Source organism: Amphiura filiformis, chromosome 12, assembly GCF_039555335.1.
Source record: "Amphiura filiformis chromosome 12, Afil_fr2py, whole genome shotgun sequence".
Taxonomy (NCBI): Eukaryota; Metazoa; Echinodermata; class Ophiuroidea; order Amphilepidida; family Amphiuridae; genus Amphiura; species Amphiura filiformis.
Window position 1 is genome coordinate 23,625,053 of NC_092639.1, and position 22,672 is coordinate 23,647,724.

Sequence of the window (22,672 nt, forward strand, 5' to 3'; positions counted from 1 at the left end):
AGAAATTCAACCGGGATATTCCTATATCCACACATTGACATAAGCCTTTTATTTCAAGGTATCCTCAATAGTCGTGTTCACATTTTGAGTTACACCCGGCGTAAACATACGCTAACATTAATAAAAATTCCACAAATATTTTCTCTACTCCTAGCCTACTCCTAGCACTACGCCGTAGTTCCACCAAGCATTCACTTCTGGACGGCGTAAACATCGGCTACCACTTCTGGTGTTTCCGTGACCTTTTTACAACCACGCGATATGTAATGGCTTAGTTCCGACCAACAAAAGGTCAAACTTACACTGCCAGGAGTATAATAGGTGACCCCGGTCATCCGGGTACTTATTTTACATGACGCTACAGTGCCTACACTTACGCTTTTCAACCCACAATAGACCGTGGAGCAGTGTGACTAGACTACTAGTTGTAGCAGAGGCCGATTCAGTCTGTTTACATTTTGTTTGACCTCGAATCGAGCTAATTTCTGGGCCGATTTCGGTAAAATAAAGGTTAAATACTTGGCGAAAATTGCATTTTATGTGAAGCTGAACACATGAACATGTAGAGGAGAGTCTTTATTTTTGTTGTTGGCTGGAGGCCCCGGGTCGAGAAGTGATAGAAATGGTAGTATTTTGGCCGATTTGAAAAGGGACAAACCTCAGAAAACTACAAATTTGACTTCTGAATCGGATTTGTTGTCAATGGAGGTCAACGGCTTGTGACGTCATTCCGGGGTCATCTATAGTAACAGCGTTCACGTTGCAACTTACGCCTGGCGGAGGTTACACCCAGCTCGCTACTCCTGACTTTTGTCAGGAGTAAATCGCCGGACGTACGCCTGGCGGGACTTACGCTGACCATCGTTCACACTGCCAGCGCCTGGCAGCGCCTACCGCTACTCCTGGCAACTTGCCCCGACCAAGTTCCGCCGGGTTTACTTCCGACAATGTGAACACAACTAATATCAAACAAGGCAGCAGCCATGACACACACCTATGCTACTATCAATGTGGAAATTATACATTTGATTTACAAATTTATCTCTGGGGTGATATTTTCTGAATTGTTCACCTCCCTCCAGCTGATCAACATATCAATGTATGGGAGTGAGCTGGCTGAGTCTCTCATGGATCCTTGAAAATAGTTATCATACACTGGTCTTTTACCACATCACAAGATTAGGTACATGGAGATACAAGGCAGTGGGCCTTTTTAAGTCCTTGGTTCTGCATAACATTGTGTTCGGTTAGTTTTTTTGGTTCCTCTATTATTGAGTTCACAGTATTACAGTGCTCTATCGTTGAAGTTGACAACATCTATAGTGCACTACAAGGAATATAGCAGATTAGGGCAATAATGAATACAAAATTGCATCAGCTTGTTTCTTCCATCATAAGGACATACATCCCTAAATAGAATGTAGTGATTGTAAAATACCCATGACATCTAAAAACAGAGATGTAGAAAGTGCAACATTATCTTTAATTCAACACTTTGAATCTGTCCATGATACAATGTGTATGGATTATGATAAGGATAATGAACTGAGTGCAATGCATTCGTCAAGATAATCGCACGCGCCGTGGAGTTATTGCATTTAGCTCGAGAGCCGATAGGCTCAAGAGCTAAATGCAATAACTCCATGTCAAGTGCAATTATCGTGACTAATGCATTTGCACGAGTACATTATCCGTCATACACTTTGAGTGTAGGCCTATTAAAACAATAGGCAATATTAATTGCTGCATTCATTATATTAGTTTTAATATTAGGAAAATATCTTACATTTTAAAAACACCGTCAGGACATTGACCAGCTACGTAGCATTTAACTGGTAAAGAAAATCAATCCGTGTATAAGTTAGCTATCAATGGTATCGATTGCGCCATACGTCATACTTTAGTAACTTATTCACGCATGGTTTGTAACCAATTGACTTTATGTTGTGATCATTTTGAGCACGTGAACCAGTTCACCTGGAAACGATCGATTTAGATGTCCGACTAGTACTACGGTGAATATCAACTGGACTTTATAGCTCTATAATTTGAACTTTAAAATCTACTTATATTAAAACACACGACATTGGGATTTAACAATTTGTTCAGTATTATCATAGGCCTTCAAACACATGTGTTTGAAGGCCTATGGTATTATAAAGCATGATCATGATATTATGCGCTAGTGTGTGTTTCCGGGCCCGCTATGTTATTTTAGATATAGGCCTACATGTATTTCATTTGTAAAATGCTGAATATTTTGCAATGGTGTCATCTTGTATAATTATGATCCACCTGTTTTTGGCCCTTTTTAATTAATAGAAGCTCGATTAGTCTCATTTGATGTTTGATTTATTTGAGGTCATTAATCATAATTTATGACAATGATATTACCTTTGCACGAGCGATTACCGAATAGGGTGCAACTCTACTAGTCTTATTACAAGACTGCCCTACCCCAACCCTAAACCCTAATCCTAAACTCCGTAAACGAGGACTGGACTCAAGTCTAGCGAGTTGCACCCTATTCGGTAATTGTACCCTATTATAGAACACCGTTTGTAACCATACCATTTTAACACCACAGAATGTATATTCGTACTTTTTTGATGGTATATATATCGAACAGACAATTATATAGTTATGTGACCTCTGTGTCGAAAGCGTCACCTAACTCTACTATATGGTTATGTGAAAGTAGTATTTCTAGTATTTGAGCGTGCACGTATTATCTAGAATCTATTGTTTAGCGTGCAGGTTTTAGATAATGCATTGTTTAGCGTGCAGGTTTATATAATTTGGGCTGTGAAGGGTAGTTCGCGAAAATAATGCACGGGAGAAGAATACATAACGATGAATAGAAACGGGCACTAGAAGTGTATATACAAATAAGCCCAAGCTGTGAATACACTGTAGGGTTATCACTTGTTGCTACAGAAAATCTACACCGTTATTTTGTGACAATATATAGGTAATGTATCAAAGGTCAAAAAGTGTAGAGAAAGTAGAGGTATATTATGTATTGTACCAGACCTTACTGCATATGAAGACATCACAGCATAAAGTAGGAATGTGTTACTGTTACCAATACCATATAAATTTAAAATAACCTCTTCTATTTCACAAAAGCACTTAAACCTTCCACATGCGTCACTATATAACACACGCCCCAAGCTGGACATTTACAAGAATTCTCTTTAAAAGGCACAAGTTACAAATTGTAGAGCGAAATTTGGCAATTAAAGTGACTGACGTGTTCAGAACTGTATCCTAGGCATTTTCAAGTAAGTCATCAAAACAATTCTAATTTTCCACATTTTGGCGGACCTTATAGGCCTAAAGCTTCTTAATTGGTGGCATTTGAACAATATTGCACATAGAATGTCGGTGAAGTCATGTACACAAAGTATAATTTGCAAGCACAGATTGGTTAGACTTAGTTTGATAAAGGCATCAAAAGGGGATCATATTGACACCCAAAGGCTTATCCATTAGAGGTATCATACGAACAATTTTACAAATGCGTCACAGAATGGTGTGCCATATATATCTAACATATCTAATGTAACATTACCAAGTTGCATCCTTCTTCATGTAAGTTTACAACATAGTCTCAACCGAGACAAAGGAATGTATGACATTAGCACATGTAGTGTATAATCTACCAAAAAAACGTTGACAACGTAAAGAAAGCAGCAAGTTTAAAAAGCCCCACCTTGGCTCACTTTTTGAAACTTGGTCCCATTTGTAAAACGTACTGATTTCCTGGGACTGATTTAAACTTAATTATAATATTATCAACTTCAAATATTTCCAGATGTGTTATGTGTCTTTAATGTGCCGATGCGATATTAATTTGTAAGATGAGAAAGGTTATAATCTTGCTCCTGCATGGTAAGCCAACATCCTATATATGTTTTGTTTTATAATATTAATTTCATGATTAATGATCGAATTAAATGAATAACAAGTAGGCATATAATACCAGTCATGCTATTATTAAAACGTTATAACTTGTTGGAAACGCTGTATTTTGTTTAAAAAAATAAAATAAAAAACGCCGATTTTGCTGTTGATGTTCAAAATGGGACCAAGTTTCAAAAAGTGAGCCGAGGTGGGGCTTTTTAAACTTGTTGCTTTCTTTTACGTTGTCAACGTTTTTTGGTAGATTTCTTTCTTTTTATGAATGAAGCCGAGTGGCTCCAAGCTTGAAAAGTCATCCGGTTACGAAGTACTCTATAAGACGAATAAAGCGAAAAATAGAAGTTTGAATAATATTATCCTTGATTTATGACAATAAAAAATACAGGTATATGTGGCTAGACCTATAACTAAAATGTACGTGATTCTTTGTAGCCCTGGGGCAATCTAGTTGGATATCCAAATTTCGCCGCTTGTGGTTCTTTTTGTAGCCCTGCAGGCAATCTAGTTGGATATCTCTATTGAGCGGCGGTTGTTGGCGGTCTTTCGCGGTTCGTGGTATTCCTTTATTCTTCAAGCCCTGTCCTCTATCGGGGCTAATTTATTGTTTAAGCTTGTTGGATATCCATATTTCGCGTGTGTGGTTCTTTGTAGCCCTGCGGGCAATCTAGTTGGATTTCCAAATTTCGCCGCTTGTGGTTCTTTGTAGCCCTGCAGGCAATCTAGTTGGATATTTCTATTGAGGTGGTTGTTGTAGGTCTTTCGCGGTTTGTGGTTATAATTTTCCTTATCCTTCAAGCCTTGCCCTCTATCGAGGGCTAATTTATAGGTAAAACTTGTTGGACATCCATATTTCGCGGTGTGTGGTTCTTAATAGCCCTGCGGGGCAATCTAGTTGGATATTTCTATTGAGCGGCAGTTGTTGGTGGTTTTTCGCGGTTTGTGGTTTTAATTTGTAGGATATCCATATTTCAAGATTTGTGGTTCCTGAGTCCTGCGGGGCAATCTAGCTGGATATCCAAATTTCATGGTTTGTGTTTCTTTGTAGCTCTCGGGGAATCTAGTTGGATATTTAATTTTCCCTTTAATTTCGGGTCCGCCTCCTCTACATCCTGAGGATGCTTTTCAATAATTTAAATTATACGGTGTCAAAAATTACTATTACTTGGTATGATAATTTATCTTACCATGTTGACTTATATTGTTTGTTAAGGCAACTTTCATGGTTCGTGGTTATAATCCCCTAATCCTTCAAGCTTTGCCCTCTATCGAGGGCTAATTTATAGTTAAAACTTGTTGGACATCCATATTTCGCGGTGTATGGTTCATTATAGCCCTGCGGGGCAATCTAGTTGGATATCTAAATTTCGCGGTTTGTGGTTCTGTGTAGCCCTGCGGGGCAATATAGTTGAATATTTCTATTGAGCAGCAGTTGTTGGCGGTTTTTCGCGGTTTGTGGTTTTAATTTGTAGGATATCCATATTTCAAGATTTGTGGTTCCTGAGTCCTCAAGGGGCAATCTAGCTGGATATCCAAATTTCGCAGTTTGTGGTTCTTTGTAGCCCTGGGGGCAATCTAGTTGGATATCCCTATTGAGCGGCGGTTGTCGGTGGTCTTTTGAGATTTAATTTTCCTTTAATTTCGGGTCGCCCTCCTCTACATCCCGAGGATGCTTTTCAATAATCTAAATTATACGGTGTCAAAAATTACTATTCCTTGGTATGATCATTTATCTTACCATGTTGACTTATATTGTTTGTTAAGTCAATTGGACGTGACAAAATATCCTGCTATGTAGACATTAATTTGTTGCTAAATTGACTCGGCATAATAATATATTTCGCGAAGACAACATCCATTTTTGGTATGTCGACTTAGCATGATAATTTATCTTGCCATGTTGACTTGTTTGTTCAGTTGTCTTGGCGAGATATTTTATATCGTCATGTTGACATAATGCTGATAATAAGTCGACATGGCAAGATAATTATCTTGTCAAGTTGTGTCACATAGACGCTACAGTAATATATATGCTTGATAAATGTTATTTGGATATTTTTTTCCTGCTGGCCTCCCATACTAGCGGAACAATTTTCCACACCTACAGAGTGTTTGTAATCAACCTACCGGGACGGTATATGACAATTGTCATGTTCTACGATAGCTGAAGATGACAGAGAGTCAGGTCTCTGAATCGATTCAACAACCATTCATACATATCACAATCATGTTTTATTGTCCTATTATCATGCGAATTTGCCCGTGGTAGGACAAAATATATTTAAATGAGAATAACAATGAGTAACGTCGTATTGCATACCCTATAATACCTGATCTAGTTTCTTGTGTTATTCAGATTTCTTTTGACCCTTGATGGTGTTGTATCTCACTATGCTGTGTTTTTAAATAGGCCCTTAACACAATAAACAATTTCCCTGAGAATCAAACAACTTGCTTTAATAAAAAAAAAAAAAAAAAAAATATCACAATAGCACTGGATATTTAAAATTATGTTATCCTTGATTAATGACAATAAATTGTTTAATAAAACATTGAAAAAAAAATCAGTTGGTCACCGGGTCTCGAACTCGGGATAGCGTATCTGAAGTCAAGCGCACTAACCATTAGACCACGGGTCTCTGCTGTAAATTACTTTGTCGAAATACAGCATTTATTATATAAATGGATGCGTCGTCCGATAAGAACAAAAGAATTGTGAAAAACTTGATTTTTTGGCGAATGGTGCTCAGAATTTGTGTGTAGGGTATCCAGGAAACTGCTAGGAAATATTTGGAAGTGAATCTGAAAAAGTAGTGTGAAGGTGATAACCAGGTAGACCTGTAGCAGTGTCCAAAAATTCTGGATCAGTATGATTTGCAACTAATTTTCACTATGAAATACCGCGTGAAATGGAAGCAAAAATATTTGTTTATTACGAGCAATGATTGACTGTAGGATTGGTGGCCCTTTTAGAATTAATGAGTTGTCACGATATTACACATGGGACTGTAAATAACATTTAGCATGGTTTTAGATACATTTTGTACCCAGCGAAAAATAACATCGAACAATAGAAGTGTTTTAATGTTAGGTGTAAATATAATCTCGCGGGAGCATCTGTAAGTAGTCTTCTTTATCAGTCTTTTTTTTTTTAAACTTGCTGGTCACGGCTACAAGCGTGACTCTAATACAACCTTTTATCATTAGACTATTCCACTGTAAAGTTCCTTGATGTAATATTTGTCATGAAGCTTGCCTACAGCAAATGCTATCTTTGGTAGATAGCACTGCAAAGAATGATGCTATCGGGCAGATTTGGTTAAAAAATGACTTGAAATTCTCATTCACATATTCAGAATGACGGAAGCATGCTCAAGAGAACTGAGAAGAAAGCTTTTGGATAAAAATGATGGAATCTGTTGCTTGACTCTGATGTTTTCAGGCTTCTAAATAGATTCAAAAGTATACCTATAGGCTTGCAATTTTTGTGATCTATTTTTGAAGACTTTCACTGAATTCTCACAATTATATAGGCAATTGGGGAACTAAGTCACATATATGGCAGTGGTGTTCAGTTAGCCAAATTATTAGACTTAGTCATGGCTTAACTATGAGTTAAATCTTATGGGACAGAACCTATTTCACTTGTCAGACATGTCAGATCTGTAAATTGCCCAAAGATGCTTCATAAGGTGCACAATGGTGTAAAATATAGAGATGATCAATTTCCTGGAGACACTTTTTACACCGTTCTTACTTACATGTATGTATAATTCACATTTACACTTTGTAATGTTGTGAGGAACAAGTCTGGACAAAGAGGTCATAAATGATTAACATGTTTCTTTTATCTAGTCAAAGGTTTACAAACCTTTGCTCTTAAGCGCTCCACAGACTCCGAGTATTGTACGTACACTATTGTATGCAACATAGCTACTTTATTTAATCTATTGCCATTCTATTTCAGTAATGTTTAAGTTCTAACGAATGTTTGATGATTTAAATATCGATAATATGTTTCATACAATATCTAGTAGAAATATATTATCCATTTTACGTCATCAAACATTCGTTAGAATTTAAACATTACTGGAAATAGAATGGCAATAGATTAAATAACGTACATATTGTACATACAATATTTCACGTACAATAAAAAGTCTGAATACTGCTTTAATGTCATATAGGTGGATCAACATTTGACATAAGCAACTTGCCACTCAAATCTTTCTACTCAAAGCAGTCAAGTTAGCTCATTTGTTAAGGTGTTTGACTATGGTGTGAGAGGTTGCAGGTCGAAAACTGGTAGTGGTTAGTATACTCTCATGTAGAAATTGAGTTAGCTTGAAATTCATTGAGTTAGCTTGAAATTCTCATGGATGAGGAACTTACTGCTAATCTTGTGCCTGTGTATTTTTTTCATACAAATTTGGTTGCCCACATTAGTTAGATGCTGTATTTAAGTGAAAAGTGCACAAATCCAAAAGTGAGCATTTTCACAATGCAAACAAGTTCAGTATTAGTTCAGTGGTTCTTGAAATATCCCTGAATACTTTCCTACAAACATGTATGTATGCATGCATGTTTTAAGAACTGAAAGTTTGGTAACTTTCTGCATTTATACAACACAAATAAACCTAATTATATTTCATTTTTATACCAACTAAACCTTGTAATAATACCACTCCTTCATATGCCAAATATTCTGTTCAATTAATTGATTTTGACAAATTGCTGATAAATGTTTGATTCCACTAACAATGAACTTAGTTCCATGTAATGAATTGCAGGCTATGCAAGTTCATAGCTAACTGTACTTTGTGAGATTGTAATCATTCCCAAACTTGTGTAAATTGTGCATGACTGAAACTACTGATAACTTTCACACAGCAAATATTTATTGGTTGCCAAATACATACATTTTTGTAACTTTACAAATGAGATCAAATTAAATCTCATCAAACTTGATTTGATTTGACATTTAATTAGCAACACAAATTAGTTCCACTGCATAATCATCTGTATTGGGAACCTGTTTAAAAAAGACCTACAAAATTCAAAATTTCCAAAATGTGTGTACTAAATACCAAATGAATCCAAAGTTGACATCAAACTTGATTTTAATCAAAGCATGGTGCACTTGATTTTATTCTTTGACTACAATGTCAAAATATTTTGCCTTATATCATTTGACAATACTGCCATCAAGCTTTATAAGGTTTCTCAACATTTCTTAATATTAAAGGTTACCTGACTTACCAGTGTCTTGAGAACAATCTACTGTTGCATTTGGAGAGTTTATTAGGATTGTGGCATATACTGAAACCGAACTCAATTTCTATCCTACTTTTGGGACTTAAAATTGTATGTTCCTTCCGATTGATTACCATAACTGCAAATCCTTATAATATTGGAGGAAATCAGTGTTTCTATACTATAGAATGGTTGAATATTTCAGGACCTCCTCTTCAATATGGGTTTCTTTAAAATTATGACAAGAAATTAATGAAAAACGTGAGTGTTAGTGAACATGTAGATTAAAAATCTCCTTTTATATCATTCATTTAAGTGTGAAACAGCCTCAGGATCTATAAATAGTTTAACATTGGCAGTAATATAATTTTTCAAATGACAGTGTAATGTGAAATACAAGTTACAAACCATGGTATATTGCATATAACATTAGAAACTCCTTCACATTAGTGTAATGTATCAGGCATTTAAGGTTGTATTAGACCTGCATGCAACTCTCTACAATCAGAAAACTGACATGCCCTTGCTATAGAATTGATACTATTTATTACCCACCTTGCATACAGTATTATCCATCATTTTTTTTCACAGGAACTACGTTCAACTTTCTCTCAACAGAACTATCATATAGAAACGTGTTGGTTATAACACCTAGTATATATCAGATAGGCAATATAATAGGTACCGATGTCCAGAGGGTATAAACTGATTACGATAATTGACGTATATTGTCATCTACCTTCAAGATCGCTGAAATTGATCCAACCGACATTAAATTACTCTTGTATCATTCTTAATATTTTCTGTCACATTTTGGGTGTTTTTTTTTTGACTAATTGTGCATTAAAATTTAATTGTTCCACTAACACCTCCAGCAATCCATTAATCTTTAAAAAAAATCTGTACTGTTTAAGTAATGATTTATCATCAATTAGGATTAGGTGAATGTCTGGTTTTTTTCTGGGATACACTGTATAAAGCTTGGGTGCATTGCCCTACACCTTTCAAGTTCCTATCCTCGCCTCTCAAAGGCATGGTTCAATATCCATAATTAAACAGATTAATGAACTTAACTAATGTCACTTTGCATCAGGACAGTGTGCCAGTATGCAGGCAGACTGTCGGAATGAATTTAAAGTGGTGCAGCCAAAAGTGGGGTTTGGGGGTGGAACCCCCACTGGGTTTGAAGGGGCAGAGCCTCTCATGGGGACTCATGGGGAAAAAGCCAGAGCACTTTTGAAAATGAATCCAACCGGGCTTGCTGGCAGGTGGATGTATCTGAACTGTGGTGCAGGCGATGAGAGTGTCCAATGGTGCCACATGGCCTATACAATTAATGTATTCAATATATCATGCATTTCTGTTAAAGAGAACCACCTGGCAACAGGATGATTCAAATATTTTTTCTTTATCATTCAACTGTAACCTTCACTTTCAAACGGACACACAAAGCAAGGAGAATAAATATTATGAATGGGCCTAATGAATAATGAATTCAATATGTGTCACACAAATTTGAGCACAGGTAATTCAAAGCATGTATGTGCGCAAATTTGGCATGAAATTCTCAATGAAAAGACTAAATGCGATGACACTGAAATGGAACTGCTTCAGTGCAAGCTTACTATTCAAGCATACTTATGAAATTTACTCCACATATTAGAAATTCTTACCTTGATTGTCTGCTTTAGCTTTATTTTTTTTTTACCTCAAACACCATTTTCATTTCAGAATAGATTTAACTTCTTCTAAAACTTAAATGAGAAGTACATAACTTAAACCCGACCACTTCTTGACAGCAAAGTCCTCCAAAATTGCTGACTGGTTTAGTAGAACATCAGTCTAGAGATGCAGAGGTCTTGGATTTAATTTTGACTGGTCTTTTCAAGTAAGTCATCAAAACAGTTCTCATTTTCCACATTTTGGTGGACCTTATCTCTCTCTCTCTCTCTCTCTATGTGCCATATCCAGTGGCATGGTCATGGAATGCCAATCCATCCTGTTCTTTGCCAATCTCAACAACATGATGTTATCCACACCCGTCCAGGTGGACCTTATAAAGCCTCTAAAATGGTGGAATATGAACAATATTGCACACAGAATGTCGGTGAAGTCATGTACACAAAGTATAATTGGCAAGCTCAGACTGGTTAGGCTTAGTTTGATAAAGGCGTCAAAAGGGGGATAATATTGACACCCAAAGGCTTATCTATTTGAGGTATCATGCAAACAATTTTACAAATGCGTCACAGAATGGGGTGCCATATATATTTAACATATCTTATGTAACATTACTAAGTTGCATCCTTCTTCATGTTAAGTTTACAACATAGTTTCAACCAAGACAAAGGAATGTATGACATTAGCACATGTAGTGCACAATACCACCTTTTGTCATTAGACTATTCCACTGTAAAGTTCCTTGAGGCAATATTTGTAGAGAAACTTGCCTACAGCAAATGCTATCTTTGGTAGATAGCACTGCAAAGAATGATGCTATCGGGCAGATTTGGTTAAAAAATGACTTGGAAATTTTCATTCCCATATTCAGAATGACAGAAGCATGCTTAAGAGAACTGAGAAGAAAGCTTTTAGATAAAAATGGTGGAATCTATTGCTTGACTCTGATGATTTCAGGCTTCTAAATAGATTCAAAAGCATACCTATAGGCTTGTAATTTCTGTGATCTATTTTTGAAAACTCAATGAATTGCCTTCTGTTGAAAGTGATCTTACAATTATATGGGCAATTGGGGAACTAAGTCACATATATGTCAGTTAGCCAAATTATTAGACTTAAGTCATGGCTTAACTATGAGTTAAATCTTATGGGACAGAACCTATTTCACTTGTCAGACATGTCAGAACTGTAAATTGCCCAAAGATGCTTCATAAGGTGCACAATGGTGTAAAATATAGAGATGATCAATTTCCTGGAGACACTCGCTAACTTTTTAGACAGTTCTTACATGTATGTATAATTCACATTTACACTTTGTAATGTTATGAGGAACAAGTCTGGACAAAGAGGTCATAAATGATTAACATGTTTCTTTTATCTAGTCAAAGGTTTACAAACCTTTGCTCTTAAGCGCTCCACAGACTCCGAGTATTGTACGCACAATATTGTATGCAATATAGCTCGTTATTTAATCTATTGCCATTCTATTTCCAGTAATGTTTAAGTTCTATCGAATGTTTGATGATTTAAAAATCGATAATATGTTTCATACAATATCTAGTAGAAATATATTATCGATTTTACGTCATCAAACATTCGTTAGAATTTAAACATTACTGGAAATAGAATGGCAATAGATTAAATAATGTACATATTGTACATACAATATTTCACGTACAATAAAAAGTCTGAATACTGCTTTAATGTCATACAGGTGGATCAACATTTGACATAAGCAACTTGCCACTCAAATCTTTCTACTCAAAGCAGTCAAGTTAGCTCATTTGTTAAGGTGTTTGACTATGGTGTGAGAGGTTGCCGGTCAAAAACTGGTAGTGGTTAGTATGCTCTCATGTAGAAATTGAGTTAGCTTGAGATTCATTGAGTTAGCTTGAAATTCTCATGGATGAGGAACTTACTGCTAATTTTGTGCCTGTGTATTTTTTTCATACAAATTTGGTTGCCCACATTAGTTAGATGCTGTATTTAAGCGAAAAGTGCACAAATCCAAAAGTGAGCATTTTCACAATGCAAACAAGTTCAGTATTAGTTCAGTGGTTCTTGAAATATCCTGAATACTTTCCTTCAGACATGTATATAGCCATGTTTTAAGAACTGAAAGTTTGGTAACTTTCTGCATTTATACAACACAAATAAACCTAATTATATTTCATTTTGATACCAACTAAACCTTGTAATAATACCACTCCTTCATATGCCAAATATTCTGTTTAATTAATTGATTTTGACAAATTGCTGATAAATGTTTGAGTCCACTAACAATGAAATTAGTTGCATGTAATGAATTCCAGGATATGCAAGTTCAAATCTAATTGTATTCTGTGAGATTGTAATCATTCTCAAACTTGTGTATATTGTGCATGACTGAAACTACTGATAACTTTCACACAGCAAATATTTATTGGTTGCCAAATACATACATTTTTGTGACTTTACAAATGAGATCAAATTAAATCTCATCAAACTTGATTTGATTTGACATTTAATTAGCAACACAAATTAGTTCCACTGCATAATCATCTGTATTGGTACCTGTTTAAAAAAGACCTTCCACAAAATTCAAAATTTCCAAAATGTGTGTACTAAATACCAAATGAATCCAAAGTTGACATCAAACTTGATTTTAATCAAAGCATGGTGCACCTGATTTTATTCTTTGACTACAATGTCAAAATAATTTGCCTAATATCATTTGACAATACTGCCATCAAGCTATAGGTTTCTCAACATTTCTTAATATTAAACGTTACCTGACTTACCTGTGTCTTGAGAACAATCTACTGTTGCATTTGGAGAGTTTATTAGGATTGTGGCATATACTGAAACCAAACTCAATTTCTATCCTACTTTTGGGACTTAAAATTGTATGTTCCTTCCGATTGATTACCATAACTGCAAATCCTTATAATATTGGAGGAAATCAGTGTTTCTATACTATAGAATGGTTGAATATTTCAGGACCTCCTCTTCAATATGGGTTTCTTTAAAATTATGACAAGAAATTAATGAAAAACGTGAGTGTTAGTGAACATGTAGATTAAAAATCTCCTTTTTTATATCATTCATGTAAGTGTGAAACAGCCTCAGGATCTATAAATAGTTTAACATTGGCAGTAATATAATTTTTCAAATGACAGTGTAATGTGAAATACTAGTTACAAAACCATGGTATATTGCATATAACATTAGAAACTCCTTCACATTAGTGTAATGTATCAGGCATTTAAGGTTGTATTAGACCTGCATGCAACTCTCTACAATCAGAAAACTGACATGCCCTTGCTATAGAATTGATACTATTTATTACTCACCTTGCATACAGTATTATCCATCATTTTTTTTCACAGGAACTACGTTCAACTTTCTCTCAACAGAACCATCATATAGAAACGTGTTGGTTATAACACCTAGTATATATCAGATAGGCAATATAATAGGTACCGATGTCCAGGGGGCATTACTGATTACGATAATTGACGTATATTGTCAACTACCTTCAAGATCGCTGAAATTGATCCAACTGACGTTAAATTACTCTCGTATCATTCTTAATATTTTCTGTCACATTTTGGGTGTTGTTTTTTTACTAATTGTGCATTAAAATTTAATTGTTCCACTAACACCTCCAGCAATCCATTAATCTTTTAAAAAAATCTGTTCTGTTTAAGTAATGATTATCATCAATTAGGATTAGGTGAATGTCTGGTTTTTTCTGGAATACACTGTATGGGTGCATTGCCCTACACTTTTCACAAGTTCCTCTCTTCACCTCTCAAAGGCATGGTTCAATCTCCATAATTATAAGATTAATGAACTTAACTAATGTCACTTTGCATCAGGATAGTGTGACAGTATACTGGCAGGCAGACTGTCGGAATGAATTTAAAGTGGTGCAGCCAAAGTGGGGTTTGGGGTGGAACCCCACTGGGTTTGAAGGGCAGAGCTCATGGGGACTCATGGGGAAAAAGCCAAAGCATTTTTGAAAATGAATCCACAATTTAAACGATAAGTTAATAGAACTATATAAACTGCAAAACTATGACATTAAAAATCAGATTTTTTTTGTGTCAATTTGTTTATTTTGTTAATTTTAATTTTATTTTTAGGCTAAAAAATGGTGCGGCCGCTGCAGCGGCTCCGACTGGCCTGCTGGCAGGTGCATTTATCTGAACTGTGGTGCAGGCGATGAGAGTGTCCAATGGTGCCACATGGCCTATACAATTAATGTATTCAATATATCATGCATTTCTGTTAAAGACAACCACCTGACAACAGGATGGTTCAAATATTTCTTCTTTATCATTCACCTGTAACCTTCACTTCCAAACCTGCACACAAAGCAGGGAGAATAAACGTTATGAATGGGCCTAATAAATAATGATTACAATGTGTGTCACATTTGAGCACCCGTAATTCAGAGCATGTGTACGCGCAAATTTAGCATGAAATTCTCAATGAAAAGACTAAATGCAATGAAACTGAAATGGAACTGCTTCAGTGCAAGCTTACTATTCAAGCATACTTATGAAATTTACTCCACATATTTGAATTTTTTACCTTGGATTGTCTGCTTTAGCTTTATTTAATTTATTTTTTTACCTCAAACACCATTTTCATTTCAGAATAGATTTAACTCCTTCTAAAACTTAAATGAGAAGTAGATAACTTAAACCCGACAGCAGCAAGTCCTCCAAAATTGCTGACTGGTTTAGTAGAACATCAGTCTAGAGATGCAGAGGTCCTGGATTTAATCTTGAATGGTCTTTTCTACCTGCAGGTCATTTATTTACAATGGTGACAACTTGACAAGATGATTTTTTAATCTATTTAAAATTTATCACCATTCCATAAAATTAAAGAAAAAGATTCATGCATCATTTACTCTTACCAAAAAGTTACCTAAAAGATGTTCAAAGTGAAAGTAGGGTTTTTTTGCCAAATTTTAGGTATGCACTTAAACAAATGTAAACATTATAAACTTTGTACAGCTACAACTTAAAAACTCTATAAGTTGAATGTGAACTTGACAATTGTGCAAAGAATGTTCTAAACTGCTCTTAAGACTTGGGTAGATTTCCCAATACTCATTTGTAAAATGCATTTCGGAAACCGGGTTGGAAGTATGTTTCATAGACAAAATATCCAGGCAGGTGGTGCACACATTTTTAATTCAATGTTGTACACAATTCAATGGTGTACACGTTAATCATATATTTTTGTGCATATTTTATGTCTTTCAGATGCTTTCAGCTATTTGTTTCCTTAATTTTAAATAATTTTCTTCCTGTGACTGTCTCTAATTGTTTTCAACAAGCCTTTTTTTCCTTGCAAATTATTCAATCAATTTGAATGCAATTTGTGAGTTTTCATTGCAAATTATTCAATCATTTGGAATGCAATTGCATTTGTGAGAATTCAATAACAATAATGGTGCAACTTGATTTTGAAAAGGAAGAGAGGATAAGTTATTATTTGAAACTATTTTTTAGTTTGTGCACTCTATATCACACATATGAACAGAAACACAAAACATCATAGATTTAAGTGTTCTTTTAAAACTATTTTTCCTATTTTTCAAGGTCCCTTTTAGTAATTTGAGATGCTCCATGCCTCACCCATTTCAACATTTCTTTCATCCAACATAACATGTGTCACCTGATTCACTAAACATTAACCCTATTCCCTTTCTGCTTTTTGCTTAAGTGGAAGGACAGAAGAAAGGAAGAAAAAAGATGGAGAAATGTTGTTTCCCCATCCTGGTTTTGAACCACCGACAAGCCACGCATGTGACCTTCGCCCGTCATCTGTTTCATGGGCATATGTGAGCGTACATCACAAATGAGCCGTAAATTCGCCTCCGGTCAATTCAGTTTTATTTCATGTTTAGAAAATATATATCATAAGCTTTAAAATGGTATATCATTTGACTTCAAACGATATCCAGGAGCGGGGTTATGGTTTGTTGAACTTTGCTCCTTCAACAAAATGGTACCTTTTTCAGTTCTTCATGTGTCTTTTTTTCCATATTGCTGGTAATAAATATCAAACAGTCATAATTGGCGGTCATTTCAAATCATCCCCATGTCAACGAGGTTCAGGAATGTCCTCTTATTGTTAATTGTTGGTTATACCTAATACAGACATAATATAATGCTTTGTAACCCACCACTGGAACAGGATTTAGCCAAAGCAAACAAAGACAAGAGCTATTTAAGAATTCTATAGAAATAGGTACAAGCTTATTATCCTAATAGGATTATTGATTGGTTTAAAAGATGTTTGACTAGTGCTATCAACATGATCAAAATGAGATACAAGTCGCACCAACATTTACGGCTCATTACGGTCACATACGGTCATACGCGTATGTAGTTTGGCAGGATTATGCAATCAGATCACATGGGATACATGGCTTTGCAGTCACTCTGAAATGCAGCTAGTGTAAATTTGGTAGTATTGACAAAATCAGCATACAGCAAGAATCAAAAAGTAAGTTTGCATTAAAATTATTAACAAGTTTCACACTCTGATCTTGAAATCACCTAGTGAAATATCATTAATTGAAATGTTCAGCAAGGGTTTTTAACAAGGTGTGTATTTTAAAAGATGTGATTGAAAGTTAATAAAAACAATTTCTTGATTAAAACAAGATATTGATTTGAGGCTGTCATGAAGCTGCCTATAGTGTCAAGTGATACTGGTTGCTATGTTGCACTTTGAGAGCTTAGCTGTGCACAGGTTGGCAGGTGTGGCAAACCAACATGTTGAATCCGATGCTTGCAAATAACTCGGATGTTATCTGAATACTCGTCTTTTATCAAATCATCCCAGAAGTTATATACCGTGGGCTGCCTGTAACATTGTATGTATATAGATAGCCAGGTTAAACAAGCTTAGACCATTTTGTGAAACAATTTTGTCAATTGATGCTGATCAACAATGTTATTGTGTACTTGTTATAGCATGTAATACTTACTTGGGTTTATTTTCTTAAGGAACAGATATCATGAAATAGAGTGAGATTTTAGTAACTTTCACAATTTCAATTTACTGATTTGTAAGAAGTAATGTTGCACTTTTCAAGACAAAAGCATAAATTAATTTTGTTGGCTTTTTTTTAGATGATTGTTTGGAACATTCATTTAAATCTAGCATAGCACAACAGAATAGTTATTTGACTTTTTTGCTATTAACAGGATACAGTAAAATACACATTTGACACCATTTCAACTAATATCCTACAAGTGCGACAAAGGAATGTCCAAGAAACTCTCTACAAAGATGCTATATTCTAACAAACATGAGCACACCCTTCCAAATTGAGTTTTATGTGTCCTATTTTCTCCCGTTCTGTTTCCATTTTTTCCAAATGTGTCAGAAAGCAGCACATTTCCTATTAAGAAAATCAAATATGCTTATGTGATAAGGTTTATTCATATGCTGCCAGATTTAAGTATGCTCCTCTCACCTGATCTTATCGTATCATCTACTGAATGACTTCCTGTACAAATGATCTGATGATACATTACACTCATTTCTCAAGGCCTTCATTTGTTTCTAGGGCTGATGTGAATACCAACAGTGTACACTCGACTCACTCTCTTTCTCTCTCACTCATTATGCTCTCTTTTCTCTCATTTTGGTGCTCCATATCAAATATTTTCTTTAGAAGTGGTCCAAGTTTTGGTAAATTTCTTCTAAAGCTATTGCGAGTACTAACAGCATACATTTGCTCTCTTTCTCTCTCATTTCGATGCTCCATATAAAAAAGTCTTTAAAAGTGGTCCAAGTTTTGGCAAAAATTTAATTTTTAAATTGTGAATGGCAATTCTCTTGTCCGAGACAAATCTCATTTTCACTGCCCTAAAATTGTAACATATGGCCTGAGATTGAACACTGAATACTACTACTTTTTAATGGCAATTATCAAATCACATACTCATCAAACTCAGGGCAGGGGGGGGGGGGGGCAGGTGCCCCCCAGGAGAAATCTTGCTCCCCTGGTGGGATGCTGGCCTCTTTTTAGTCCATTTATGGCAATTTTCATCAAAGTTTGCACCCCTTGAAAGTTGCATGCCACCGCCCCCCCCCCTTTTTCCACCCTCTGAAACAGTACTGGCTTCGCCACTGATCAAACTTGCTATATATGGCTTTAAAAATAACACAAGATGCTACTTATTGCACATAAATATACAATTTTTCATCTGTTTTCCAAATCTGCTCACTGGAGGTCAATATGCATGAAGGATACTTAAGTTTTTCCAAACACATTAGTTCCATCACAGCAAACTTGTATACATTTTGTTTCAGCATCTTTGGGGGGGGGGGGACTGAATCTGAAAATATCTTCATTAGTTTGAAGATTACAGATAGTCATATTGATCACTTTTAGGTGTTATTGAACCTATGGGATTCTCAGTATTTTAATGGCTCAAATGAGACAACACTTACATGGGTCACTTCTGGTCATTGGCGACAAAGTTGTGCACATTTGCATTATATGCTTTATGCTGCATGCATAACACTTCAGAGTGTCAAAACTATTACAATCAGAATTGGCAAAATACCTTTCAGCCATAATGGGTGTGGAAACTGTCAAATCACTGTGAAACAAATCTTTAAAATCCTTCCAATTTGGGTACCAAATTGCAAATGTGGTAATACTGATGACTAAACTGTTGAGAGGTAGTTGTGTTTACCACTTGTATTTTGCTATACTTACATTCCACAATAAGTTGTGTGCTGGTGATAATGATAGCTATCTCATTTGTAGCCCTGCATTCATATATTTAGGGGCATTAGCCTCACCCATCTCACACCCTTTCCTGCTTTACTTACATTCCACAATAAGTTGTGTGCTGGTGACAATGGCAGTTATCTCATTTGTAGCCCTGCATTCATATATTTAGGGGCATTAGCCTCACCCATCTCACACCCATTCCTGCTATACTTACATTCCACAATAAGTTGTGTGCTGGTGACAATGGCAGCTATCTCATTTGTAGCCCTGCATTCATATATTTAGGGGCATTAGTCTCACCCATCTCACACCCATTCCTGCTATACTTACATTCCACAATAAGTTGTGTCCTGGTGACAATGGTAGCTATCTCATTTGTAGCCCTGCATTCATATATTTAGGGGCATTAGCCTCACCCATCTCACACCCATTCCTGCTATACTTACATTCCACAATAAGTTGTGTGCTGGTGACAATGGCAGCTATCTCATTTGTAGCCCTGCATTCATATATGTAGGGGCATTAGCCTCACCCATCTCACACCCATTCCTGCTATACTTACATTCCACAATAAGTTGAGTGCTGGTGACAATGGCAGCTATCTCATTTGTAGCCCTGCATTCATATATTTAGGGGCATTAGCCTCACCCATCTCACACCCATTCCTGCTATACTTACATTCCACAATAAGTTGTGTGCTGGTGACAATGGCAGCTATCTCATTTGTAGCCCTGCATTCATAGATTTAAGGGGCATTAGCCTCACCCATCTCACACCCATTCCTGCTATACTTACATTCCACAATAAGTTGTGTGCTGGTGACAATGGTAGCTATCTCATTTGCAGCTCTGCATTCATATATTTAGGGGCATTAGCCTCACCCATCTCACACCCATTCCTGCTATACTTACATTCCACAATAAGTTGTGTGCTGGTGACAATGGCAGCTATCTCATTTGTAGCCCTGCATTCATATATTTAGGGGCATTAGCCTCACCCATCTTACACCCATTCCTGCTATACTTACATTCCACAATAAGTTGTGTGCTGGTGACAATGGCAGCTATCTCATTTGTAGCCCTGCATTCATATATTTAGGGGCATTAGCCTCACCCATCTCACACCCATTCCTGCTATACTTACATTCCACAATAAGTTGTGTGCTGGTGACAATGGTAGCTATCTCATTTGTAGCTCTGCATTCATATATTTAGGGGCATTAGCCTCACCCATTTCACACCCATTCCTGCTATACTTACATTCCACAATAAGTTGTGTGCTGGTGACAATGGTAGCTATCTCATTTGTAGCCCTGCATTCATATAGTTCGGTGCCTTAGCCTCATCCATCTCACACCCATTCCTGCTTTACTTACATTCCACAATAGGTTGTGTGCTGGTGACAATGGTAGCTATCTCATTTGTAGCCCTGCATTCATATATTTAGGGGCATTAGCCTCACCCATCTCACACCCATTCCTGCTATACTTACATTCCACAATAAGTTGTGTGCTGGTGACAATGGTAGCTATCTCATTTGTAGCTCTGCATTCATATATTTAGGGGCATTAGCCTCACCCATCTCACACCCATTCCTGCTATACTTACATTCAACAATAAGTTGTGTGCTGGTGACAATGGCAGCTATCTCATTTGTAGCCCTGCATTCATATATTTAGGGCATTAGCCTCACCCATCTCACACCCATTCCTGCTATACTTACATTCCACAATAAGTTGTGTGCTGGTGACAATGGCAGCTATCTCATTTGTAGCCCTGCATTCATATATTTAGGGGCATTAGCCTCACCCATCTCACACCCATTCCTGCTATACTTACATTCCACAATAAGTTGTGTGCTGGTGACAATGGTAGCTATCTCATTTGTAGCTCTGCATTCATATATTTAGGGGCATTAGCCTCACCCATCTCACACCCATTCCTGCTATACTTACATTCCACAATAAGTTGTGTGCTGGTGACAATGGTAGCTATCTCATTTGTAGCCCTGCATTCATATATTTAGGGGTGTTAGCCTCATCCATCTCACACCCATTCCTGCTTTACTTACATTCCACAATAAGTTGTGTGCTGGTGACAATGGTAGCTATCTCATTTGTAGCCCTGCATTCATATATTTAGGGGCATTAGCCTCACCCATCTCACACCATTCCTGCTTTACTTACATTCCACAATAGGTTGTGTGCTGGTGACAATGGTAGCTATCTCATTTGTAGCCCTGCATTCATATATTTAGGGGCATTAGCCTCACCCATTTCACACCCATTCCTGCTACACTTACATTCCACAATAAGTTGTGTGCTGGTGACAATGGTAGCTATCTCATTTGTAGCCCTGCATTCATATATTTAGGGGCATTAGCCTCATCCATCTCACACCCATTCCTGCTTTACTTACATTCCACAATAGGTTGTGTGCTAGTGATAATGGTAGCTATCTCATTTGTAGCTCTGCATTCATATATTTAGGGGCATTAGCCTCACCCATCTCACACCCATTCCTGCTTTACTTACATTCCACAATAAGTTGTGTGCTGGTGACAATGGTAGCTATTTCATTTGTAGCTCTGCATTCATATATACCATGGTCAGATTTGACCAGTGATCTAATGGTCAGTGATGTCCTGGTAGCAGTTGACCTGTATTGAGCAATCTCACCACCAATCTGAAAAAATAGAAGACAGGAAAACTTGATTACTGCCCTCTTTTAAGTGTGCTGAAGTCCTGCAGATCTGAAACAAAGATTCTGTACCATTTCTCTTTTTCCATTACAAGCACATTTCCTGAAACAAAATTTTAATTCAATTTCATTATTACAGTAATGAAAGACTTCCTTAATCAAAATTTATTTCCTGAAATCCGAAATGTTTGAAGACAACATCAAGGTTACGCAGCTGTTTTGTGTTTCTATTTCCCATGGAAATGAAGGTATTGATTCTGGACCTCATTATGCAAGGAGGTCATTTCTGTACAAGTAATTTTCATTATCTAAGTCCTTGGAAAAGTTTGTCCAAAAGTTGTCAATCTGTAAAATTCTA

General features: G+C 36.3%; 1 protein-coding gene across 4 annotated transcripts in view; it reads right to left on the reverse strand.

Moving 5' to 3' along the window:
* The window catches only part of LOC140165961 (protein turtle homolog B-like), a 94,700-nt gene that overhangs the window by 28,610 nt on the left and 43,418 nt on the right, over nucleotides 1-22,672 (reverse strand). For all 4 annotated transcript variants that reach the window (XM_072189320.1, XM_072189319.1, XM_072189318.1 and 1 more), the window contains exon 5: nucleotides 22,149-22,299. In XM_072189320.1, the coding sequence (XP_072045421.1) occupies nucleotides 22,149-22,299 (151 nt within the window). The remainder of the gene's footprint in view (nucleotides 1-22,148; nucleotides 22,300-22,672) is intronic.